This window comes from Mixophyes fleayi, chromosome 3 (assembly GCF_038048845.1).
Source record: "Mixophyes fleayi isolate aMixFle1 chromosome 3, aMixFle1.hap1, whole genome shotgun sequence".
Classification (NCBI taxonomy): domain Eukaryota; kingdom Metazoa; phylum Chordata; class Amphibia; order Anura; family Limnodynastidae; genus Mixophyes; species Mixophyes fleayi.
The window spans coordinates 157,556,220-157,583,606 of record NC_134404.1 but is presented as its reverse complement, the minus strand read 5'-3'; the positions used below and the strand labels follow the sequence as shown (position 1 = coordinate 157,583,606).

The window sequence follows — 27,387 nt, the reverse complement described above, 5'->3', positions numbered from 1 at the left end:
TGACAAGTGTAATGAATTTTGGATCCCAGTATACAACAAAGTGAGAAGAGAGTTGCCTATTGAAGAGCAAGATACCCTATATACAACTGATTCTAGTGGCAAAAAAAATATCCAAGTGGATCACTCCTTAACTATTTGTCATTTACACTAGAACTCATTTTTGTGCATATGTTGAGCCAACAAGTGGGTACATGCCCCTTTGAGATAGCGTAGAGCTGTTGCTTGACAGTGTTAGCAGTAAATACTAAATTTGCATACCCATATTTATGCACAATATAATAATATAATTAAATGTCATATACACAAGACAATATTGTTAATAAATGCTAAAACCGCATGTTCCATACAAATTTTATTAAATGCATACACAAATACAAATTAAATGAAATACAAACATATGTTGTTTTCATCTTTTAAAATCAAATTGGAATCTTCTTTCCTGTAGTAATGGAAATGGAAACTTCAATTAAGTAATGCAATATAGCTTCATACAATATAGCCACAACACTATTGAATGAGCAGAAGGGGTCAGCACACACTCAGCCAGTGAGAAGCAGGTAGCTAGTGCTGCTGATAGCCATCATCATCATTCCGTATTATTGCCTTAGCCCTCCAGCACATACAAGAGAAACTCTACGCCTCCTAAAAAGCATATCTGCAGATGCACCCACATCTAATTTTAATTAGGTGAGCACACCCTTACTGAACTTAGCCTAAGTTTGCCCATTCCTTCCTGTTCCTGTTCTATCTCTCTATGTGTGTGGAAATGCAAATCAAAGATATGCAAAAATGTATATATGATATGAGTACATATTTTTGTGTGTATGCATAGTATGGGAAATGTATATCTTATCCAAAGAAACATATGTCAATGAGCCAATGTTTTGGATTCACTCCTAAAGTTTATAATTATGCAAATCTCATATGTCCATAAATATTTTTCTCAGCTGCAATTTAATTACATGCAAAAAATAATCTGTTATTTCTACTGCTGCCTTACTGAAGGATTGAACTATGAAGATAAAAGGTGGGTGAAGTGTAAATAGGAGAACATATTATGAGTATTTTGTAGTTATGATGATCTTGGAGTACAGGGAGTGATACCGTTCAATGGACTAATAGTTCTCACAGATGATCAAGTTATTACATCTATGATTATTTGATGTATGCTTTTCATAGTGGGTATGATAAGTTATTTTCATTTCTATTAGTCTATAGGTCACTCTCAAAATAATGAAATAAAAATGTTTTCCTTCTCATTAATACTAGGGCCCATCTGGGCAGCGCGGTGAACCAGGTCCTGCTGGTCCACAGGGGCCTCCTGGACCTCAAGGACCTAATGGACTTTCTATACCTGGAGAACCTGTAAGTTGGAGCTTTCGGTGTTAAAATGAACCATTGAAAAGACTACAGTTTGTACTGAATTCTTAATTATACTCCATGTGAAGAAATTTAGTGGTGACTAGAAATTATGCGAAGACTGATAAAGATGTTGGTAATGTTCAATAGTCTGCTTCAATTTAAAAAACATTGCATCAATATGCAATGTTTTGATAAAGCCCTGCTATATAGGAAACAAACCTGTTGAACTGGCACAGCACAGTCTGTTCACCACAGAATCAATTTTCCCTTCTAAATATCTCTAATGTAACCTTTTTTGTTACCAGCTATCTAAAATATTAAATACTGCATAATTATTCTTTGCATATCATATGCTGCATAAGGCAACAAAGACTACAGTAAGTAATATATTTATTTCAAATATTTGTCTTCATTCAGGGTCGTCAAGGTATAAAGGGGGATGCAGGTGACCCAGGATTACCAGGAAGAATGGTAAGTTGTGGTATTTGCTCTGCAACTTTGTATTATACTACTAAATTTTATTATATTTTCAGTGATAGGACAACTTTTCTCTTAAAGAGCAAGTAAAGCCACTATTTGACATTAATACATATGGAAGCTACTGCTGAGCTGCACAGCCTGCTTGAAATAATCAAAGAGTTTTATAGTTAACTAATTAAGTACAAAACACTCTCTTTCATTCCTTTGCAGCTGGTTGCCATGTTAGGAGGGAGGTAACTAGAGAGACTGGTTGGAAAACTTAATTTACAAAAAACACTGTGTGGATAGGTGGAATTGGACATTGGTTAGAGCTGGATAAAATCTCTATTGGGCCTGTGGCACTTAAGACAGGGGGTCCCTATGATATAACATGATTATAATTTTAGACAAATTTTAGACAAATACACAGGCAATACTGTGTGCACTACTGTTAGGTGCACGCAGTTCTGCCTTCACGATCAGTACAGTATGAAGCAGGACATACAAATCCTGACTAAGCGAGGTAGTCACCCAAATTCAGGACTGCCCCACCAGATTCAGACAGTTGACAGACTGTCCTGCTCTCTCCTACCTGTTCTTGTCACTTTCACCACCTGTGGCTGCTGGTGTCTTTGGTTGCTGCTTGTCTGGATCCTGGAATGTTGGGGGTCCTATTTGGACAAAACAGTGGATACCTAAAAGTTAGAAAACTTGAAACTAGCTACGGCATTAAATCAATAGCACCCAAGTTTAATAATTAGGCCTCCCACCAGCCCCAACATTAAAGTAATAGTGCTCACATTTGATAAATAGATCTATTTCCCTCCAACCAACCCCAACATTAAATTAATAGTATTTCCATTTAATAAATAAACCTATTTCCCTCCCTCCAAACAGCCCCAGTAATAAATTAATAGCATTTACATTTAATAAATATAACCATTTCTGTCAAACATCCCTGGCAATAAATAATTCATATTCACATTTAATAAATAGCCCTCCTCCCCAAACTCAGTGCCACATTCAATCAATTGCTCCAAACCACCCCAGCATTAAATTAAAAGACCCATCACCTCACCTTAAATTAAATTGCCCCACATATAAATTAAATAGCCCCACCATCACTAGACAAATAAATTAAAAGCACCTACCGCTAAATAATTAGCTTTACACACTCCACCATTAAATTAATAGCCTATCTCCCCCAAATTACAGTGCAGACACCTGACAATAACTTAATAGCATTTACATGTAATAAATATACCGATTTTTCCTGCTATTAAATAATTCATATTCACATTTAATAATTAGACCTCATTCTTCACAAACAGCCCCACATACAAGTAATAGGTCCCAAACCACCCCAGCATTAATGGTCCCATCACCCCCTCTTAAATTGGTATGCCCCAGCATACTCCCTCACACGTACCTTGTTCCATCTGCACTGTGTTGGAAAGGCAGTATCCCATTTCTGGCTCTCGTGCTGCTTTGCACACATGGAAGGGCACCTGATGAGCGTGCCATGTGACACCTGTCGAAGATAGGAGGAGGCCACACATAGGGGGAGGGAGCCACCAACTACCTCACCATTCCCCTGCTGGCACTTGAGGGGCCTTGGGCATGTGCCCCCAGTGCCCCCCCCTCTTAATCCAGCTCTCACATCTCACATTGATGTGAGGCCATTGATATCCAACTACTAAAATAATTGCAGTCTCTGTTTTTTGCTCTGTATCAGATCCCATTAGGACATTGTACTAAATATGTCAGAGGACTTCAGCTTTTTGCAATGTAATGGGAAGGTAATACTTTACTCTTTAACAGTTCTGAAAGAGGAAGCTCAGGTGAGCAATTTATTAGAACCTTCATGGTGCTTATTTGAAATTCAAATTTTAAATCTGATATCAAGAACATTGATTGTTAAAATAAAAATACTACTTCAATAATTGTATCTAAATGGCTGATTTCATTGTGTCTTTTAAGGGGTCTCCTGGAGTCACAGGACCACCTGGACCTATGGGACCACCAGGGCAACGGGTATGTGCTTTAAGGCTCACTTTGAATTTTTATTGACAATAATAATGATTGTTTCAACATAGTAATTCTAGATCTCTCCAGTTTGCTGCAGTATGTGAAATATTTTGTAATGTACTCAATCACTTTTATCAATTGCTTTCGTATCTTTGGAATGTATTTTGATAGATCATATTCATGAGGACCAGGAAAAATATAGCTTGAGGATTTGTTTTCAAACCCATTACATCCTATATTACATAATAAGGGCTAGAGCTTTTACTTGGTTGGTTGACGCAGATTGGTATGTTTTGTGTGACTCCAGCAGTGCATAAAATAATGAGCTTAGTAAATTAACTTAACATGGTCAAACATCTTAAAGAAGAACTCTACACAAAGCTAAACAATAGTTTTTAGTAGAGTTCAATGAGTTAATACACAAAAATAAAAGTTACTGTGTATGCGCCACTTGCTGAGTCCGCCAGGAGCTCTGATAACTGTAACAGGACCCCTTCTATTAGCTGGTGGCCTTCACCCATAGAAGTTGAATGGAGTCTGATGCGAGAGAGGATGCACGACATTCATTTATCCTGATTAAAATAGGTAGAGCAGGAAGCGGAGAAAGAAGTGCAGTTTGGGACCATTACAGCCATCGGGTTTCCTGGCAGATCTGGAGAACAAAGCATACACAATGAGCACAATTTTGTTTTTAATTTGTTGGATTGCACCTAAAACTAAATGATAGTTTTGGGTAGAGTTATTCTTTAAGTTGTGTCTCAGGTTGGAAGCGTTCACATATGTGTTTACATATGCAGTAAGACAATTCTTCACACTAGATCCATGTGACTTGTAGCTTATGTGGTCCTTTAGAGTTACCATAAAAACAATATTTTCTTCAATAAACAAAATCTCAAATAATGAAATTCAGACTAAGCAATATGCAACATAGTTGTGGAACCCATGTACGCCCTGTTGCAAAGGCCGCTATGAAAATGGTGATCTAAAACTCACACTTCCTTGTCCTAAAACAGCCTTCGCCAAGGAATGAAGTAATGGAGTTAGCATCATTGTCAACTGATTATACACATGTATCTGATAATGATAATGTGTCTATGAAGAATCTTCATGCATGATGAAGCAATGCAAAGTGACAGAATACAATGTTAACCTATTAAAAAAAAAAATTCTGCATAGTTAAGTGAATTATCTTGACAGCACAGTGCTTCTTTGACCAAGTACTTCTAAAATGTATGCATTTAAAATGGCAGGACATCATTTTGTATCATTTAAAGAGTAACAGAACATAATTACTTGTAGAGTTAATCCATACACGTTAAACAAATGACCTGTAAGCAGCTCGAAGCTCAGGCTGGAAAACGTTCTCCTCAGCCAAAATGTCTTTTCCTGTAATCCTTTCTTGTAATAAATGATCCAGCAAGAAACTTTCCAGAACTTTTTTTTTTTCTATGCCGTAGACAGATTATTTGTTTCCATTGCAATTGTTTAGTTGATCCTCGTAACACAAATCAAATAAATTTCTAAATTTGCAAAGCAAACAAAGCACAAAATCCTGCGACTCCATATTTTAGACTTGCACTTTTTAAGCATCAAAGAAGAGTCCAGCAGAGAAAATATGGGATTGTGGTGTTGCCAAACAAAACCAGAAATTATTTGGTTTAGCTAATATATTTAACACATTTATTTCCATTACATCTGCACTTCTGGATTCCTGGGTAGTGAAAAGCTTAATCTTGTCAAGTGTACAGTAATAAAGAATGAATAATGAATTAGAAACATGCATTCAATTAATATACACTTTGAGAAAGTTTATTGATGTATTGATGATTGAGCTCCTATTTTTGTGACTTTATTTCAGAAATGCATTACCTGTGCCTTCTATATATCTATAATATAAATGTCTAGTGGCGTGTGTTAGTCTGTCTGTGTGTGGAAAAAATAAAACCAAGCTGCAGCGCCACCTGCTGGGCGGAGTTATACACTGACCTACTAAATTCTTAGTGTGTGTGGAAAAAAAATTCAGAAAGGGCTGAAATTTGGTATACTAAGATGTTTTTAATTTGTTAATTTAATTTGTTAATTGTTAAAAGTGTTTATAAAGATTTAAAAAAATATATATATATTTCTTGAAGGAGAAGTGACAGTTGGGAGTGGTTGGTGGTTGCCGGGGGTGACAGTGGGGAGTGGTTGGTGGTTGAGGCCTGGGCTATGGCCCAAATGCATGACAAGAACCTTTTTAACAGCTTAAGTAGCTTGATTTGACTAGAATGCATGAGTATCATGCACGGGTTAACTTGTATGTATATATGTTGTATCAACTAGCCCAGCACTCACACAATACAGTATAGATGGCTTGCTACGGTGCCTTCCTAAAAGTAGCAATAATGTAATAAAAAGGGGTGGCACTCAACACTTTTTAATCAAAATAGAGAAATCCAACGTTTCAATTAATGGACATACATAAAACAAATTAATGGACAAACATAAATCATAATACTGTGCATAAGACATAAAAAGCAGGTGTACAAAAATTGTCACAAAGAACATGCAGGAGGCAATAGACAAGGATGCACAGGTAAAAGAGGTGGGAGCAGACAAGAGGAAGAAGAGGGTTTCCAGTGATAGAGCTAACAATCTGTACAACACATAAATATCAATTGTAAAGCGTTACGAAGTATGCTGGCGCTATATAAATAAATGCTAATACCATATATTAATGAAAACAAGCAAAGTGGTGTTAAAGTTGTAAATTTACTAGATCCTTAATCTTATACATCTTTATCATCTGTCTATTTTAGTATATAGTAGTTCCTTTAGCACGGAATTTATTTTGCTACTTTGCACAGTTGTGGACTACTTAGCTGCCTCTGACACACATTCTTGCTACTCTAGAATGATGGGACGTTTATTGTTTTATTGGAGGAGAGGATGGGGGGATTATGCAAGGCAAGTTTTATTTGGATTAACACCAAAGGAAAAAGCTGGATGCAACTATGATAAAATCGAAGAGAGGTAAACATATGATTTTGTTTTATTAGACACACCACACTAAAATCCTTCTTGACTCAATACAATGATTATGACATCCAGCTTTTAGTGGTTAAAGTTCATCTGGGCAACAGATATTACAGACTAATCACAATAATATGTTAAGAACAATGCAGCTTATAACATTTTTCTGCTTGGTATCTTTATAACGGACGATACTAAAAGTAAATGCCATTTCAGTTTAATGGGGATCTACGAGTTACACGTCAGGGATTTGTTCTCTGATTCCTGTCAAATTACGCTGATGACATAGTAGATAACAAAAATCACAATTGCATTTTTAATGATTTTTTTGCTTAACGTAATATTTGATTCAGTCTAACAGTTGTGCAAACCATTGTCAATTTTATTTGTGGTCCAATCCAATAATGATTCATGAATCTTCTAAAGAAATGTCTGATAACATTATGGAATGGGAGACAAAAGCATATACCTACATATATAATAATGTCATCTTATCTGAGAAGACAATAAGTACAATGGTGGTGCTTCATATTGTTTAACTGCTATTTGTAGCAGGCAGTACCACTAAATAGAAGAAAGCCTTTCTGTACATTTGTATATACAAATGTATTTCATTATAAATCATTTAGATAAACAATATAGGAGATCTATATAAAATGGAGTTAGTGTGTTTTTAACTTTAGTTAGCTAGTTCAAATGTAAGATAACCATATCTCCATCTGTATGGAAGATCACCTGACTAGCCTATAATCTCATATAACAGCCCTTCCCCATAAGATAAAGTTTTATTTGTGTATATCATGTCTCTGTTTGCAGTACTAAATTGACTGACATTTGTGGCACAGAGGAGACCTGTGTGGAGAGCATGGGGTGTTGAAAGGTGACCCAACTGTTTTTCTGGCAGGAGTCCATTTTGTTACTTGCTTATTACTAGGCAAAAGTCATTGGAGAATGTCACATGATCTACCAGACATTGGCACTCTTGTTTGTAAATAGAATTATGATGTGGAAGCAACTCATACTGTGAACTCTGGATGCCAGTTCGATTCCACTATCAGTCTCCTGACTAACACTACTCATCAGAACACTGGCAGTGGTGAGACCTGCTTTGTATATTAGATTGGAGATCTGCTTCGTGTACTAAACAACAGATCGAATATATGGTATATATGTTGGCCACCAGTTTTTAGTTGTGATTTTTATGCTTGAAACCTTATTGCAAATCTGCTTTATAGGCTACATACCAGATTGGAGGGTTGCTTTGTACTGTAGCCACCAAATTAGGGAATTACATTAGCCACCAGATAGAAGGTCTGATTTGTATACTGGACAAAATTAGAGATCTTCTTTATACACTAGCCAATAGATTGGAGATGTGCTGTATATGCTGACACCTGATTTTGAGGCCTGACTTGTATACTAGACAACACATTCAACGTTTGCTTTATATACTAACTACCAAATATATTAGTCCAAACTGGAGGTCTGCTATGTACACTAGAGAGCTGACTGAGTCAGTTAGTGGGAAAAGAAATGAGAGTATGAGTATGCAGTGTTGTATACAATGTTACATTACTTTGCCATGAGTTGTTGGCCCTAAATGAGTGACTTTACCATTGATTCTATCAATCCTTATCGTGATCCTATATATTATGCAAGTGCTAATTCAGAAAGAGTCAGTATTGCAATACTGCACAGTGTAATGTTCGGTCCTCACACTGTTTTTTTGTATGTTCTTTAAATTTTCTTAAGCAAATTATCAATATAAGCATTCATATGCTCTGAAACTGCACTCATATGCTGTTTGATATTGTATAGATGTAGAATAATAATTGTGTATTTTTTTGTGTATTTCTTTAGGGTTTCACAGGCAAAGATGGGGCCATCGGACCCAGAGGGCCACCTGGACCAATGGTAAATTGTAAAAGACGTCTCACTTTAATAGTCTGCAATGTGTTATTAACTCTTGTTAACAGGCTTTGAGATGCCATTGTGGCATTAAAATTAAATTGCAGAGTAAAAGTATTTGGTAGTGTAATAGATACGATCATGTAGAAACATTTTCCATCAGTTATTCATGTGGAAGTAGCCTGACAATTTAATTCACAAAGCCCTGATAACATTCCTGTAATAGTCTTTATTCAATATTCCTTTCTACATTACAGGGAGCGCCAGGAGCTCAAGGAGTACCTGGTCCGAGTGGGACACCAGGAAAGCAAGGAGATAATGGCCTACCAGTAAGTCAATATCAGTCTCTGCTGATTGAGATCAATTAGTAATGCTTGTTAACATGTAACTAAACAAAAATCAATGTGTTTCTCTTGCAAGTTTGTTGGTTTTAGGAGTAGCAAAATTTTGGATTTAAGTGTGTGCAATATATCTATTTAACAGTTGCAATAGTTGGTATTTGGAATTTGTGGTAATCATTTTCCATTTGAACAACCACCAAGATCATCTGCCAAAACATATATTTCTACGCTGTGCAAACATTAAGAACCAGATCAGCACATTTACAGGAAATGTTGCTGACTTGCATTGCTTCTTTAGATCATTAAATCATATGCCATGTATTACAAGTTATACTTGATTACTTATAACAAGAAGTCTCTTTTGGTTTGAAGCATTCAGACTACTACTGACAAGACTGTTGATTAATTATGTATAAGAGTGTCCTGCATTGTGTTTTGTGACAGTAAAATTAATTCATTGCACTTTTTATCAGTGCAATTTAATTATTGTTAAAAAGTAAGTCATGAGTAGGAAAGTCTGTGTTCCATTCCTGCCTTTTGATTAGTGCCCAATTAATATTGGGGCATAGAGCCTTTTACTGCTGCTGCAACCTTTGTCATGGTTTTACACATTTTTACAATTTGGGGAATCAAGGTCAATGCTTTGTAAGATATTGAGAATAGATTCAAAGCTTGACTTAGGGTTTTGATTAGAACCTCAGCTTGGATCAGTGCTTTTGGCAGCTCTAGGCTTAAAGCTTGAACTATGTTCAGATTTAGGATTTGAGCTAGTATTATGGCTTTGTAAGTGTTTAGATTAGGACTCTTTCTTTTAGAATCTATAAAACCATGGGTCTGAGATAGTTCTCTTGTTTCTTCCGTGGCGCAACCTGTGATGGAAATAAGATGGGGGGTGGGGGGGGAGAGAGAACAGGCGAGACAGTATACACGATATCAGCCGGAGCGGTGGCTCTGCTGGAGTGGGAAATGTTTATAGCTTGTTTTGCAGTTTTTGTTTATAGCTGAAATATGGCTGCTCCTATCTAGTCTCCATAACTTGGGAGTCTGTTGGGGGCCCAGTGCTTGTGCCCCTTTTCCGCTTTATGCAACTGGCTCATTTTGTGTATAATTAGATAACAGGGCCATTGTAGCTATTCAACCAAAGGCTCTCTAAGTCAATTGTATTATTTAGTTTATGCATTATTGTTACCAAAAAATTTTGCATCTAAACTTCCTTTGTACTTCCCACCTGCCATTATTGTTCCACTGTTTAGTATGATGTTTAGATCTGCATGGATACATTTTTAGATGAGCTGTCATAAGTGTCTTTCTGTTTTTTAAATGTATTATAGTAATACACCCTGTGTATTATTACGTGTTTCAGTGCTTTGTGGATTTTGTATAAGTGCAAAGTAAGTTGTGTTTTAGGATGATGTGTGTCTGTGAACAATAGCAAGGGTGAATTTTTACTGAGAACTCTTCTCTCCCTCTTTGGCCATGTTGTGACGTGTAGTGGTACTTAAAATAGGAAACATGATTTGTCATTTCAGGCTACCGCAGCATATCATTCAATATGTGTATATACAATCTTTGGTTTGGCTCCTAGATATGTAAATTAATATTTCATTACATGTACTTTTTGAAAATAGAGAATCAGTTTATCTAGAAATAAAATATCTAGCCTTGAAATGTGACAAATGTTATCCAATAGTGTATAAATAGATGACATTGTTGCTCAGAAATCTGGGGACTTTGGTGTAAACTACTGGTTTCAATCATTTTAGTATATTAAATGGCTTGTGAATACTGGCATGACAGGATAAAAGGGCAAAGCCAAATTCTTAAGGGTGGCTTGCAGATGTTTCTTTGTCTTACTAACACAACACACATTTTGCAGATAGCAGAGTGCACGAATACCTATGGTCTGTTGTGCAAAACATTTTTTTATCTTCCATATGTTTGCTCCACGTTGCATTCTTTTAGGGTTTATTCCATGTTATGACTTTCTTTACTGCCAGACAAAAAGCTGAAAAATGCATCTAAATTAACAACTGTAACGGAGATCTAGGAATAGTAGATGTATCATCGGGTGTAAAGCTAAATAAAGTTTTCAGGTCTAAGGAGGTTATTCAAGTAACTAGCATACATTAGAGTGACTTTTATGTTACAGAGCTATGCAAATTCATAAAAGCCAACTTTGGGCTAAAATTTCCTAATACACTAGCATGGGACAACAGGATTTCTGAACTTCATAAGCAGTACTACAGGATTTTTCTGTATGAGAAGTGGTGTAATTACTGCCTAAGTTAGACCTGTTTGTCTATTCACTGTAATGGGTATCCTTAAAATGTAGTTTGTATCATGTAATTAACATCAAATTAAGAAACTGTAGTCAGAAGTAATTCTGGATGTAGATGTACATACAAGATCTATGTACAAATACCGGTGAGTGATGTATTCATGAGAGATTACAACCTACATCAGCACTGTCCATCTGTTTATTGGTTTGGGTTGTATTTGACTAAAGAAATGGAGACGAGCAATGGCCAACTGGTAGAGATCAGGTCTTCTCTTCTTTGCTGTCCTTCCCTAATATTAGGCCCATTCAAAGCAGAGAGGCCAGGGATAGACACAGTAGGTATTCTAGTAGCTTAAAAAAAGAAAACATTGTAGATTTGGGAAGAAATGGTAATATAAGTAAAGTTTGTGTGTTTAACAAATAATCAACTAAACAATTATATGTTGTTTTGAAAGTCACCTAAGTAGTTTATATATATTATGCTCAATGTAAAATCACTGATATACATGTGGTTTGCATAATGTAGGTGGTTTTTCAGTATTGATAAAACCACATTATGTTTCCTCACAACTTTCTGCCTTGGGGCAGCTCAACTACTAAGCTGGTCTCCTGTGTGGTTCTTTGTGGTACAGTTCCTGATTTTCTTTTATTTTGTTAATTTGCTAATATAATTCAATTACAGTGTCCCAGTTACATAACTGGAGCTTCTTTGACCCGTATATTAAGGGGTAACTTTCATACTTAAACTAAGTTAAGTTGAAATTTATGAGATTGTTATTGTTATTTTATACACATGGAACGTAGATTGGGTATTATAGATAGACAGGCAGGCAGACAGATAGATAGGCAGGCAGACAGATAGACAGACAGGCAGACAGATAGACAGACAGGCAGACAGATATTATATAGGTAGACAGAACACACATATCATAACAGATGTATGTTCTTCCACAATTGGATTGAAGTCAAGATTAATAAAGTTTTGTGCACCAGACTAATGACTGTATCTTCCTGTTTTCCTAGAATATAGGTAATTATCTATAGATAAAAATATATTTTTATAATTATGCAATCTTTTTCATTACATTTGTTATTGATGTTTTAATGTATGTACACATGTATTAGACTAAATTAATCTATTTTCAAAATACTATCACACATTACATTTGGGGGGAGTTCATGTGAAATACAAACTTTATGACTTGATTTTACAGAGACAGGAACACCATACAGACGAGCTGTGCAGAAAGTGTCATTTAATTTTATTACCTTCTGTTTTACAAGGGTCAAACAATAATACAATACAATTCCTTTACAGGGTCTTTCAGGGCAGAAAGGAGAAAAGGGTGACAGGGTAAGTACTAAGTAGAAGGATTAAATATGTGTGACAATCTTGCTATTTCTGAAGACTGGATTCTTTTTACATTCACATATATAAATGATGGTAATGACCAAGTACTTTTGTGTCATTAAGGGAGATATTGCTTCTCAGAACATGATGAGGTCCGTTGCACGGCAAGTTTGTGAACAGATGATAAACAGTAAGTGGAAACAATTATTATTTTGTATAAATGTGTGCATGTGTGATAAATAAATTTACAATAGAAGATGTTTTGATTCCTAATATTATATTTTAAGTACATCCCTATTTTTAATTAAACTAAATAACAGTAAATCAGGTGAAATGAGACATCAGCATTCATAATGCTGCTCTTCTCTTGTTATTTTTATGTGTTACTATATTTATAAAGTATTACATAATATTTATAACTTAACTCTGCACAAAAGATATTTAAAGGTCAGCAGAGCTATTCCTGGATACACTGTCATTTTCATTATAGACCATTCACAAGGGATATCTCTTCTCCTTACAATCAGAGTTGGTAACAAGAGGCTTCAGAATATTGTTAGAAAGTAAAAACCTGATGTGATTGCATTTTTAAATTTAGTTTGGCTAGGAGCACAATTTTAAGGCACATCTGACTAGGTCAAATCAACTTTTTGTATTCAGTCTTCATCTGCTTATTATCTGTTATGTCACCAGCTTTGAAGTGGGACAGCCACTAGCCAATGAAATCTTTGTTCACAATAGCACATAATATTTAATTTTACTAATTTTGTTGGATGCAATAACTTTTCTGATCATTAATTAGTGAGGATATAGTTGAGTGTGACAGAGACAAGGTCATGATGTGAGAAAGGGAATGTTGGCAAGCAGGAACCCACAGACTGTGAGTTAGACAGTGAGAGCACAGAGTAACAATGTGAAACAGTTGTCAAACTGAGGCAGGAAGATTGGGGCCAAATATACATCTTTCTGTTGCAAAGTTCATATGTCTAATTCTTTATCTCCTCCGTATCTGTGTGATCTCAGTTGAAATGTGGGCGAGGATAAAGCATCTTTTAGCCAATCAGATCATCATCATTTTCATAGCAGTACAGATTATTTCACTAAATTAATGTACTGATTTTGTGGTAGGTTGTGACAAGTCCTTCCTCAACAACATAGAGCAGTAATGTCAGCCTCCGCTCCAATTGATGCAGGAAACTTGTGGTGTCAAGTGCAGCACTATATGAAATGTAGTCCCTATATCCAACTGAAGTATTCAGTTTTAGAGATATAGGGCTAGATTTACTAAGCTGCGGGTTTGAAAAAGTGGGGATGTTGCCTATAGCAACCAATCAGATTCTAGCTGTCATTTTGTAGAAAGTACTAAATAAATGAAAGCTAGAATCTGATTGGTTGCTATAGACAACATCCCCACTTTTACAAACCCGCAGCTTAGTAAATTTAGCCCTTAGTCTTGTTAATTGGACTGGAGTCCAATCTTCTGAGTTGTGTTAGCTTTGGTTTATTGGTAGTGGGGAGTGATAAGAGGTAAAGTACATATAAGTGCAGACAAGTTAAAAGGCAGAGCATTTGCCTGATTTGATGCCAGATATAATGTCATGAGAGGTAGAGCTCAGCAATTTAAAATATTTAGTAGTCTGCAGTAAATACTGTAACAGCTAGGAATGAAGGGAAGTGTTTTATTATTTGTATTCCATAGATAACAGTAGGGATTGATTCAGTTATGAGACAATAAACATGATATCAAATTAATGTCTAGGAGCATAACAGAATATGGGTCTTTTTATGAAGGGGTTAAGAGCCTAAAGTCCAGAAAATATGCTGGAAAAAGTCTCTTTCAATACTCCGTTCCATTTAACAAAGGCTTAATACCAGACCACCTTCAGCTGTTTAACACTGTCCCCATAGACATCTATGCGGATGTCAAATTCACAGATTGTCATATTGACCTCAATGATTTCAGATTAGCCTTTCCCATTTACTTTCCTCAATATTCCACAGGCACTTTCTTTAATTCAAAGACATATTATGGTACTTGATACTGAGGGAGCAGAGGGAACCGTTTTTATGTACATGACAGAATGTCAAGATTATTGGCTAATTACTGCCTTCCAGCAACACTGCAAACCCTCCAGAGTCAAAAACTCTGATGTGAATGGAAGGTTAAAGCAGATAAGTACTTGGACCACCCAGTCTGCCAAATTTTCCTCTGAGTAAAGACTTTGCTTTGCACTGTACCACGCATACTTACAATATTTTGTTACCGGTTTTGCTCAGAGGCTTTTTACCTTTCATACTCGTATTACATCTATTACACATTTACAAATATAAAACAATGCTGACATCTGAGTTTTAGGTTCTGAGCAACGTTACCACCAGATCCCAGAACTGTCTAATTTTTACCCCATTGTGAATGTAAGATGTAAAGCAAAAGCCAACATCTATTTCTAATGCTACAGTCATCTCTCTTATTTGTTTCAAGATCAAATGAGCAGATTTAATCAGATGCTGAACCAGATTCCAAATGATTATTATTCCAATCGCAATCAGCCAGGACCTGCTGGTCCTCCTGGTCCTCCAGGCAGCGCCGGAATAAGAGGTGAAGTTGGACCTGCTGGCAGACCTGGATTCCCAGGAACACCTGGTCTTCAAGGACCTCCTGGAGAAAGAGGTGAGTTATTTAGAAAAACTGTATATTAGTAATATCAATAGCCAGAGACCAAACTTTGATAGTAAGTCGAAATAAAAATTCAGGTGATAAATAATCAAAATTGTATAAATTAGTCATTTGTACTTATATGTGAATACAGATTAGGATGTCCACAAAATGTGTGACATTGTTGTGTAGTATAATATTGTCGCATTGTGTTGGAAAAGAGCAGGGGCTTATTGTTATATTTCATCCCTAGGAATACCAGGTGAAAAGGGAGAGAGAGGCAACTCTGGGATTGGGTCTCAAGGACCCAGAGGACTCACTGGACCTCCAGGTTGGTACAATGAAACTGTCTGTCAGCTTCACAGCCATAAATGATTTAGTCTGTTAATAAGTTTGACCATTCCATGCCATCTGTATTGACTTCAGACTTTTGGAGATAATGTAAGTAATGTAAATGCACTGCACTGCTAGCAGCTGTTTCTCGATTGTTTTTATGCAACTTTTTATCAAGGAGAATATAATGTGCCTTAAACAAAATGTCCATGTAAAAAAAGACAGTTCGTGTAAGTAGCTAGTAATATGTCTCTAAGTGCAGCTTAATGTCAATTCTTTGATGCTGATAAGCAGATTCTCATTGTTGTGTCAGAGAGTATGAACGGAGGAATGCATCAGTGTAGAGATCACATTCATAGTTCTCACACTTCATTCTTTCCTCAGTTACTGTATCTCAAAGGCTCAGAGTGTTGAAATTCTAATGCTGTGACCTCATAGTATGTAACCACTCCACACTCGAATGTGAGCAAAATAAATCTTTCATATCTAGAGGGAAATGTACACTATGGTCTATAAATGTTCACTAAAATAAAAGGCTTTAAGTTAAGTCATTATTCACAGAAAACATTATTTGTTTTCATATTTGTATTAATCGATCAAAGCAAAAAAATGCCTACTTCGACAATTTAACATGTTTACCTTGTTATGTGCTATATAGTTCCCCAGTACCAATGTATCAGGAGATGTGGAAGAAAACATGATTGTCTTTGCTTAGCAACATCTAAGTTTTGATCAGCAAAAGAGCTATGCAAATAATATGTTAATTTTTAGAATTACTTGAATTCTGGTGATAATGTCCCTTAAAGAGACCGTATGCTGCCATCTGTTAGTGGTTAATATGTCTTACTGCACATTTAGAAACTTTGGCTACCATATTGCATGGCTATATGGTAGCCATGCAATGATGTTTTTGCTGCCATCCATGGGACTTTATTCATATGTCTTACTGCAAATTTATAAATGTCAACTACATATGGGAGCCACAAAATAATTTTATTTCTGGTCCTATAACAAAACAGGCATGATGTGCATATATGTATAGTATTCTACTGAGTATTTACATTGACTGAATTAATTTGGCACTTATAACTGTGGGAAAGTAAATGTTTCATTTATTTTGCCTTAAAAGAGCCCTTAATATTAAAAGAAGGAAAAAAGTGTATAAAATGAATGTGACTACTATAAAAATAAGAACAATTGGCTAGTTTGACCTGGTTCGTCCGCTGCGGCTGCCTTACCGTCAAATGCCATACCTTCAAACCCACATATGTAGTTCTTTAACTTATGGAAGTAAACTATAAAATGTTGCCTATTTGAACATAAATGGCTGCATTATATAGTGCATTTAACAGTTAATTTGAACAGAGAACATTATTGTGTTCAAGACTGAGGTTCATCATTTAAATGGAAAATCATTATAAATACTTGACTGCGTTGCTTGACTTTAGCTCAAAATTTTAGTCTAAGCAAAATGTACAATTTACAGCAAATTTTTGAACTTGAGAGCTAGCTGAAGAACCACTTTGAAACTATTTCACCAATTTCAAGCATCTTTAGTGGTGGAGTCCCCAAAGTATTAGAAATTACTCAAAACTAGGATGTTCAGAAAGCTGGTCCTTTCCCTGGTCCTTTGAAAAGTCATCATTTTAATGAACACACAAAAGGTTTAACTGAATCCCATACGTTTGACTCTGAATTGGAATCATTATTTCACTATGATCCAGGGAAAACAATTCCTAGTCTTGGTAACTAAAATCTATTTTTTACATTCAAATTAAGATACAGTTCAGTGTTCTGATAGGTTTTTTAAGTGAGAATGTTGTATTGTTTGCCAAATTCTAAAATGTCTTTCATTGTCCTTTTTAATACATGTTGCTTGTTTGCAACTGAAATACTTTAATACACAGCCACTGATGTAATACTTTACTTGATGAAGTCATCTAAACCGATTCTACATTGTCTAAGTAAATATGGAACACTTTAATGTGGAAACAGATATTTATTGTTTCTTCTAAACCCATATTTCTCAGTGTGCTTTTAAGATGTAACTGGATGAAAGACAACTTTACAAATAGTACTACAATATTAGCTTGCAGCCCACTAATCTATTCCTCACTATATTCCCTGGTTCTTGGCTGGAGAATAGTGTTCTGGTCGTCTCTGTCTTTAATTTGCTATTTAAAACATGATTTTTTCATTACAAGATGTACAAGAAGTTTGCAACAATTTTATCCTCACTTGATTCAAGCTTTACATTTTAGCTAACCATAATAGTGATTGCTCCAAGAACAACATTACTTCATCTGCCCCTGGGCCGCAGGATAAGCGGAGTTGATGCACATCTAAATTTTAATTGAAATTCAGTGTGCTTTTTAAATGTTACTTTCCCTAGAGGTTATTATTTTTTAGAAGTAGAAAGAAACCAAATAATTAATTCATGTTTGTAAGTTATTTCTGCCATGCCAGATCAGGTTCTGAAACAAATAGACATTGTATATGTAACATGCATTGAGAAGACTTAGGAATCATAGTCAGAGAGTCCAACATATTTTGGTTAGTTTTGGTGCTTTCATTGACAACATATGTAGAATTTACTTTTTTCTCTTTGCATTGCGCTAATATATGTCTAGACGGTTTGTGTGCCAGATGCATTATTAGCTTTGGTTTAAAACAATAGAAAACAAACCTCACAGGATTTTGTGTTTTTTCCTTAAAAATCAGGACCACCAGGAGACTCCAGAACTGGGCCACCAGGATCTTCAGGCTCCACAGGGTCTCCAGGATCTCCTGGTCGGCCGGGTAACCAAGGCATTAGAGGTCCTACGGGTCCACCTGGTTATTGCGATGCATCAATGTGTGCAAGTATTCCTTACAATGGTCAAGGATACCCAGGTATGTTAACAATTGAGACATTTTTGCTACATATTGCTGTGTTATCTACAGTTTCTGTTACAATTTGGGTCTTTTTCAGTTATTTTCCAACATCGCTTGTTGGTATTGTCAGAAGATGACCACACAACAGGCTCAAAGTGGCCATCTATAGTCATCTCACAGGCTCCATTTACCAACATGAACATTAATAATCCAATAGATTTAAAAACAAAAATTATCGCACATAGTGGTCATGTTGGGACTACACACATTGCAATATTTGTCCATTTGCACCCATTCAAAATGTGTAACCAGCAATAAACATGAATTTAATTACTTGTTCTCTGGCTAAAAGAATATATCAAAATTAAAAAGTAAGGTGAGACATAGCCACAGCAGCCCAAAAGTATCTCAATGTTTGAGGACTTTAAAATCATCAGAAACAAGCTAAGGTTGACAGAGAAGAGTATATTAAGAAAAAAATACTTTATTGCTTTTTAAACCCTTGAAAATGGTGGACATATATTTAGAAAACACGAATGTAGTACTAGGTAGAATTTTTGGAAATTTATGTCTAAAGTAGTGTTTATGGGAAGCATCCTGCAAATTTTTTAAATAAAATGTGCCTTAGTAGCACAAGAAGTTGGGTGTAATAATCTATAAATTCTGTATTAATGTTTAGGTGGAAGACAATGTATTATTCATCTCTTACTTTTAAATACTAACATCATCTTTAACCTGTTTCAGGTTCCGGCTAACACATTTTCTAAGTCTCCAGTGCTGCTTACAGTTTGAATTCATGAAAATCCTGTTTCTGAGATGTTTGCGCACGTGCTTTCTCTGAACTGATTCTTTTGGGAAATTTCACCATGGATATAGCTAATGACCTGTACTGTCATCATTAAAGGGGAGACTGTAATTTATACTAACAACACTCGAATGGGAACCAGGACGGCCATGTGATCTCATAAAAGCCTGTTTGCATTTCTGTAGTGAAAAAGTCATGTCAAATATGATAAAGACATAGAACCTCAGTTATACAAGAGGTCAATATAACTACTAACTACTGTATCTGAGGTAACCCTTTTTTAAACAGAGATTTAACATAAGAAAATAGAAATGATATATGTAAATAATAAACTAATTGTTGCTTGTAAATGATTTGAATGAGAACATATCAACTAAAATCAGTTAACATTATTTTACAACAAGCTAATACATTAAAGCCTGCTGCTTGCTATCTGCTAGAATAACCATTGACCCCCTCATCCTCTATGAGATTGAAAGTGCTACAGCTTGTCAGACAAGATCTGTAATGACGTAACTTCCTCAATGTTGAACTTTCTATGTAACTGAAAATAATAATGTATAGTGATGCATTATTGGCACTTCTTCCATAATAATGTATTCCATTATTTATTATTGCATACCGGCATAAATCATAATTTACCATTAAATTATTTCAGCTAACAGCACTTCTGTTCCAAAACAAAAAAAAAAATTAAGTATACAGTGTATATTCACTAGCTCAAATCTGTTCTTTCTAATACCCAGATGGACAGTACACTGATTTCTATGGACTAATGTCTAATAATGGTAAAAAATGATTGTCTGTACAAATGAACAAATCTAACTACATTTTTATCCTTCTTAGGTAATTGTTAGTTTTGTTTAACTATCTTGCATTTACCTGCTAATGAGATCAAAGCAGTTATTAAATCTGATGTCCTACATACATAGATTTATATACTGTAAATGTAGGTATATATCTATATTAAGTAACAAAACAACATTTACTGTGTCCATGGATTCATGTCATAAGATAATTATCTTGTTCAATCGGACAAATATTTTCAACCAGAACCTTATCAGCCTGAAAGTGGACCACATGAGCCTGACACTCAGCCCTACGTAGTCCAAATGGCACCAGAGAGAGAAGATGAGGATTATGGACATGAAATGCAACATCCTGACTATGCTGAACATTTGCGGTGGAGAAGATCCTTAAGAAAAAATGTAGAGAAATCATAAAATGTTTTGTTATTCATATACTATATGTGTTATTTACTTGGTGGCATTGATCAGCAGATACATGCAAAGTAGGTGGATAGCATGCTTTCTAATTTCCTTCCAGGATACTGCAGTTATGAAATGCACTTAAATGTATGTACACGTACTGTGTTTATGTGAATGCTGTGATAGGCAGATCTCACCGAAGAAACCACATGAACCTTATTGTCTGAGGCTCTCTACATGCTTGTAAAATATGTTGTGCTTGCAGCCCCAATTGCCTTGTTCGAATGTGTAAATCAAGATAAAAATGTTATTTCAATGTTAAAATAGTACATACCTAAAACAATAGCAAACTTCCCAGCAGCTATGTGTCTGAACCATGATGTATTTTCCTTGCTTCTCAAACGATATTGGAACCCATATTATACCCATGAAACAAACAATTTCCTCTGTTCCCAATGTACCCTCCTACCCAAGCCACAGTTATACTTTGTAGGGGATATACTGCTTTGTACTCTGCTTCCCTTTAAGCATCCAGCATTTCAACATAGCTAAATGTACTGTGCCCGTTAGGTGCAGGATTATATTGTAGACACGTTACCAGTTACATGTATGGCAAGCTGCAGTCAGTCCTGCAGAAAAAAGGAATTGCATGTTTGTGCTGTATATTTAGTACGGACAGTTGTCAGAATATAGTGTTTTAGTTCTCAAAGCAGTTTGAAATTGCCTGCAAGACTATCAAAATAGATTTGCTGTTTCTGGATTTTTAACTGCAAATTGTGAATTTCACTGCCTTATATTTTTATTTATTTCTGAAACAAAAGAGGCGTTTTTTTCAATAAAACTACTGAAAAGATGTTTGTTGTATTGTGTTTTGTATTTGTATTTAAAAAGAGAAAATCTCACACTTCACAATAATTTATATGCATGCTTTATCCATTGTTAAACACTGCCATAAGCAAGCTCAGTATGAGTGAACAAAATTAAGTAGATCCTACATCCATTTACATACCATTCTGATGTAATTAATTTGAGTTCATACCAAGACATCTATCATATGTAATATATGTATTAATCCAAAGGAAAGCAAAACAAAACTCAAGCAAGGCAGCTGGCAATTTATCCTCAACATTTTAAAAAAAATCCATCTGACTCCATAAATTGCAATTACATTAACCGCTTCTCTGTTAAGGCTCTTCTCATCCCTGTGCTGAGGCTGTTTTATAACATTTTACTTTTTACATTTTTATTTGAATGAGGTTTCTATGTGCCAGGGATAGGGAGATTAAAGCTCTATCCTTGGCATTTCTATTTGATTTTAATAGACTGTCCTCGTGCATGCACATGCTGTAACTGCAGAATGCACTTGCACATGTTCTTAATGGTAGAAAGCGTCCTTCGAGCCAACATTATAAGAAAACCCACAGATCATTGTGGGGAGTGATCTGAGGGTTTTATTAACCACGTATATGCAGTTGACGAGTGGTACTCATCCTTAGTACTTTAGGTAGTCATGTAGAGGATAAGTCCCATTTGTCAATAGGGCTCAAGGGGTAAAACAACTGGATCAATCACACCAATAATGCATTCTGATTACTATATCTAGACATACCAGGTCTGATTCATTAAGGAAAGTTAAGCAAAAAATTGAGTAAGTTTTCTTACCTCAGGTGTTCTGGACAAAACCATGTTGCAATGCAAGGGGTGCAAATGAGTTTATTATTTTGCACATAAGGAAAATACTGTCTGTTTTTTTCATGTAACACACAAATACTTGATAGCTTAGTTGTACACTGAAATGTAAAGTTGATCTAGAACATGCCCTACCCCAAAAATAAATCTGCCATCACATTTAAAATTTACCTCTCCCTTCAATGCAACATTGTTTTGCCTTACTTACTTACTTTTGCTTAACTTTCCTTAATATATCAGGCCCACCATTTCAAGCAAGAGTTGATAAATTGGCCACAAACCAGATTAAACTGTATTTCTTCCAGGTGCAGTAGAAATCCTTTTGTCACCTGCACATTCCTCGGCATGAAAAGCTCATCTTTGTATTGACCATGGATATATGCATACATACGAAAAAGGTTACTGCTAAGGCACCTTTTTCCTAATGTACAAAAATCCAGCTTGTCTGATATTTCCTTATAATGCAATCCCTCCATTCTCTTTATTATTAGTTTGTTTGCATCTTACACCTTTTAAGTTCTCCTATGTCCTTGTACTCAGGTTCCCAACACTGCAGCCAATATTCTTCATCTCACTGTCTACTAAGATTCGTTTCATAATTGTTACTGCAGCTTAGGGTCCAAAACGTTTCTGTATGGTATCACACTAGTGGCTGTAACCCAATATGAATAAGTTTCATTTATAATGAACCTTTGTTTTTTAAAATCCTTAATTAGTCTACCCATGTACTGTACATACCTTTCCCCATTAGTCTTTTTATTCTCATTTTATGTTCTAATCTGTGATGTGGAACACTACAAAATGTTTTGGGTATTTTTGTTGTTTTTTGTTTTGTTTTTTTTACAAAAAATCCAACTACTGTATTACACCCTCCACACTATTAAGATTTAAGTTGCAGCTTACCTTTCCATAAAGCCTAATTAGATTTGACATAACAGACTTTTTATGGAATCATACTGAGACTGTGCCATGAGCTTATTCTCTATAATGTATTTCTGAATTGCATCCCTTAAAATGAATTCCAATTTATTACCTTCAACTGATTTCAGACTTATCCTTCCATAATTTCATGACTCTGACATTGTACCCTTTTTAAATATCAGTATGACAATTGCTTTACTAATAGATTAATAGATTACTCACTCTGTTATGCAGGAATTCATAAATATAAAAAATAGTGGTATTATGAAACTTAAAGGCTGAGTGGCTGGATGCCATCTGTACCATGTGATTTCTCCATCTAAATATTATTTAGACATATTGCCACATGACATACTATATAATAACATATTTGGCAGACTGTTGAAAAAGAATGTACTTTAGAGTTCAGCTTTCTCTTTGATTAAACATACTTTATTTAGCAATCTGTTTTTTTTAGTTTATATCTTTGGTACCCTGATTTCCCTTTGTGGCAGTGTGAGTATCTGCACATAGAAGAAAGGGGTTAATTCCTCTAGAAGCATATGATACTCCTGCCCCTTCCTCACACTAGGCGGTGTTATGCCTTTGACCCCTCTCCACACCATTTTAAATAGTTTGTTATTTTCATGGTTTTTATTAAGCTCCTGCTTAGTCCCTTAATCTTTTTTCATTTTATCACTTTTTAATTGATCTTTTTTTTCTGTATACTTTCTTATTTTCTGATTTAACTACATTGTTTTTTTTAAGAAAAAATGTCTATAGCTTTTATGCCATAAGGTTTAAAAATGTCTAGTTTAACGATTCTTTGTAAATTAACTTTAGCCGGTCTGAAATTCATGGATTTTGCAGCTCTATTTCAAAATGAAAGCTTGTGAAAATGTTAACATTTTAGGATCAATGCCAAATGTGCCTGTAGCTGTACTTTAGAATTAATTTCAGATCTAATAGATAGGTCCAACAGTATTATTCTTCTAGTTTTTTTTCCACTATCTCAGAAGATGTCTTGTAAATTGTCTTGTAATATTGATAAGAATCTTCTTCCTTTGCCAGAACTGCTAGTTTCAGTGTCCACTTCACATCTGGGTAGTTAAAATTGCTAACCCCATTATGATTTGTAATATGTCCCTTTTATATTATTTATTAAGTTTACCTTCATTTATAATTGGTGGTTTATAAAACAAATCCCATTTAATTCCATTTGTTGGTGTTTTTTTCTACATATGTCAATTTAATTGGCTGCCTAGCCCTATACCCCAACCCTCCACCAATTCCCCTTACTGCCCCAGTTTCCTGGCTACACTATATTGTTGACTGTTTCTATCTTCACCCCCACCCTAAATTCGTAGTTTGAAATGAGCCTTCAGACCAGTTCCAAAAGGCCTTTCTTCTTATACCAAATTTTCATCCACTTATTAACCTCCCTACCTCATATCGTCCTTCCTGTGTATCACTTGATAGAGGAAGAATTAGAATAAAGCGCTGAACCCTTGAGGTCCTTGCTTTTATCCTTTAATTTAGTCTTGTGGACCTAACCAGTTTGTCCCTAACTTTGTCATTGGTCCCGATGTGTACTAAGACCATTGGGTCCTCCTCTGCCCCTTACAACAAGCTGTCAACCTGGACCACATTATACTAAACCTGATCACCTAGGATATGACAAACTACTTGGCATTCATTTTCCTGGTGAACATATAGAAAACAGATGGGGTGCGCCACAATATACTTACACTGAAAGGCAATGATAATATAGATGGCAGATGTGGTATGCTATAAGATTTATTAATATGCAGAATAATACATATGATATAGATCAGTATAATAAAATGAAAACATACAAACATAATACAACGTAAAAATCAATAATAATTTAGTGTCTGGCCAGTACACTTAGTGTATATATATGAGATCTTCATGTTGCTAAAAAATCCCCCAAAAATTCCAAAAAGCATATATAAATAAAGTAACAAAGAGATGATATATTGTAATAATATCTTGCCACTAGTGACTTAAATGTCTCAGTTAATAAATGGTTAAAGTTCTAAAAATTAAAAAGATGCATGTATAAAAAAATCCAAAAAATTGAATAAAAAATGAAAAAATGGAAATGTATAGTAGATTGAAAAAGTGGACACAATGGGGTAAATGTATTAACCTCCGGTTTCTTGAAGTCCCGCGAGTTTGGCGTCTTCAGGGCTTAAATTAAAAGCGGCGCTGCCTTGTAAAGGGAAACTTTCCTTTACAAGGCAGCACCGCTTTACATTAAAGCGCTGAAGACGCCGAACTTGCAGGACTTCAAGAAACCGGAGGTTAATATATTTACCCCAATGTGTCTCTTACTGTGATCACCGCATATGTTCTTCTCTGTTTGTGAACATAAAGGTACACTATCTCATCCTTTGATGTAGTAATAGGTGGTTCAATGAGACATCTAGGTAAAAAATTCCTGATAATATTAAAGTGGGGCATTGGAGTTCACTGTGGTCTTTCACAGCATGAGCTGTGTGTTGTATCCGCTCCGTTTAGCCCTCAATGAACACTGGTCTTAGCTTCCCCGATGGTGACAGGTCACAGGGTCACTCATGGTGGTTGTTCTATTACCCAATATCGTGGAGTATCCTGTAGTATGGTATTAGATGATCCAATCAGTCATACATATTAACTAGAGATGAGCGCACTCGGATTTCTGAAATCCGAGCCCACCCGAACGTTGCCGATCCGAGTCGGATCCGAGACAGATCCGGGTATTGGCGCCAAATTCAAATCTGAAACTGAGGCTCTGACTCATAATCCCGTTGTCGGATCTCGCGATACTCGGATCCTATAAATTCCCCGCTAGTCGCCGCCATCTTCACTCGGGCATTGATCAGGGTAGAGGGAGGGTGTGTTAGGTGGTCCTCTGTCCTGGTAGATCTCGTACTGTGCTGTTTAGTTCTGTGCTGTGCTGTTTAGTTCTGTGCTGTGCTGTGCTGTGCTGTGTTCTGCAGTATCAGTCCAGTGGTGCTGTGTGCTGTGCTCTGTCCTTCTGAGGTCAGTGGTGCTGCTGGGTCCTGTGCTGTGTCCTGTTCAGTCCAGTGATGCTGTGTCCTGTGCTCTGTGCTTCTAAGGGCATAGTTATTTCCCCAATATTCCCCTGTGTTTAAAAAAATAAAAAAAAGTTATTTAAAAAATACCAAAAACTAATTTAATTTTTTTTAATCACCACAAAATTTGCACAACCAATCCTGCAGTATAAGCCCATTGGTACTGCAATATTACCAAGTTCACACATTCAGCAGTAAAAGTCCAGTGGTACTGCAATATTACATAGTTCACACATTCTGCAGTATCAGTCCAGTGGTGCTGTGTCCTGTGCTCTGTCCTGCTGAGTTCCGTAGTGCTGCTGGGTCCTGTGCCGTGTCCTGTTCAGTCCAGTGGTGCTGTGTCCTGTGCTCTGTTCTTCTAAGGGCATAGTTATTTCCCTATTATTCCCAAGTTTTTAAAAAATAAAAAAAAAGTAAAAAAAAATAAAAAATTAAAAAAAAATAAAATATATAATAATTATAACCAAATTTGCAAAACCAATCCAGCAGTATAAGTCCATTGGTACTGCAATATTACCAAGTTCACACATTCTGCAGTATCTTGTGCTACATATAATGGAGACCAAAAATTTGGAGGATAAAGTAGGGAAAGATCAAGACCCACTTCCTCCTAATGCTGAAGCTGCTGCCACTAGTCATGACATAGCCGATGAAATGCCATCAACGTCGTCTTCCAAGCCCGATGCCCAATCTCGTAGTACCGGGCATGTAAAATCCAAAAAGCCCAAGTTAAGAAAAAGTAGCAAAAAGAGAAACTTAAAATCATCTGAGGAGAAACGTAAAGTTGCCAATATGCCATTTACGACACGGAGTGGCAAGGAACGGCTTAGGCCCTGGCCCGTGTTCATGACTAGTGGTTCAGCTTCACCCACGGATCTTAGCCCTCCTCCTCCTCCCCCCCCTACAAAAAATTGAAGAGAGTTATGCTGTCAGCAACAAAACAGCAAACAACTCTGCCTTCTAAAGAGAAATTATCACAAATCCACAAGGCGAGTCCAAGGATGTTGGTGGTTGTCAAGCCTGACCTTCCCATCACTGTACGGGAAGAGGTGGCTCGGGAGGAGGCTATTGATGATGTAGCT

General features: G+C 35.9%; 1 protein-coding gene across 3 annotated transcripts in view; it reads left to right on the top strand.

Annotated features, from left to right (window-relative positions):
• COL12A1 (collagen type XII alpha 1 chain) overlaps positions 1-21,468 on the top strand; it is a 142,229-nt gene extending 120,761 nt beyond the window's left edge. For 2 of the 3 annotated variants that reach the window (XM_075202636.1, XM_075202638.1), the window contains 11 exons: positions 1,270-1,365; positions 1,780-1,833; positions 3,802-3,855; positions 8,722-8,775; positions 9,027-9,098; positions 12,707-12,742; positions 12,863-12,929; positions 15,222-15,410; positions 15,649-15,726; positions 18,450-18,620; positions 20,461-21,468. In XM_075202636.1, the coding sequence (XP_075058737.1) occupies positions 1,270-1,365; positions 1,780-1,833; positions 3,802-3,855; positions 8,722-8,775; positions 9,027-9,098; positions 12,707-12,742; positions 12,863-12,929; positions 15,222-15,410; positions 15,649-15,726; positions 18,450-18,620; positions 20,461-20,630 (1,041 nt within the window). In that variant the 3' untranslated portion in view covers positions 20,631-21,468. Of the gene's footprint in view, positions 1-1,269; positions 1,366-1,779; positions 1,834-3,801; positions 3,856-8,721; positions 8,776-9,026; positions 9,099-12,706; positions 12,743-12,862; positions 12,930-15,221; positions 15,411-15,648; positions 15,727-18,449; positions 18,621-19,346 lie in introns of all 3 variants that reach the window. The other variant, XM_075202637.1, reaches the window with a different exon arrangement.
• The last annotated feature ends 5,919 nt before the right edge of the window (positions 21,469-27,387 follow it).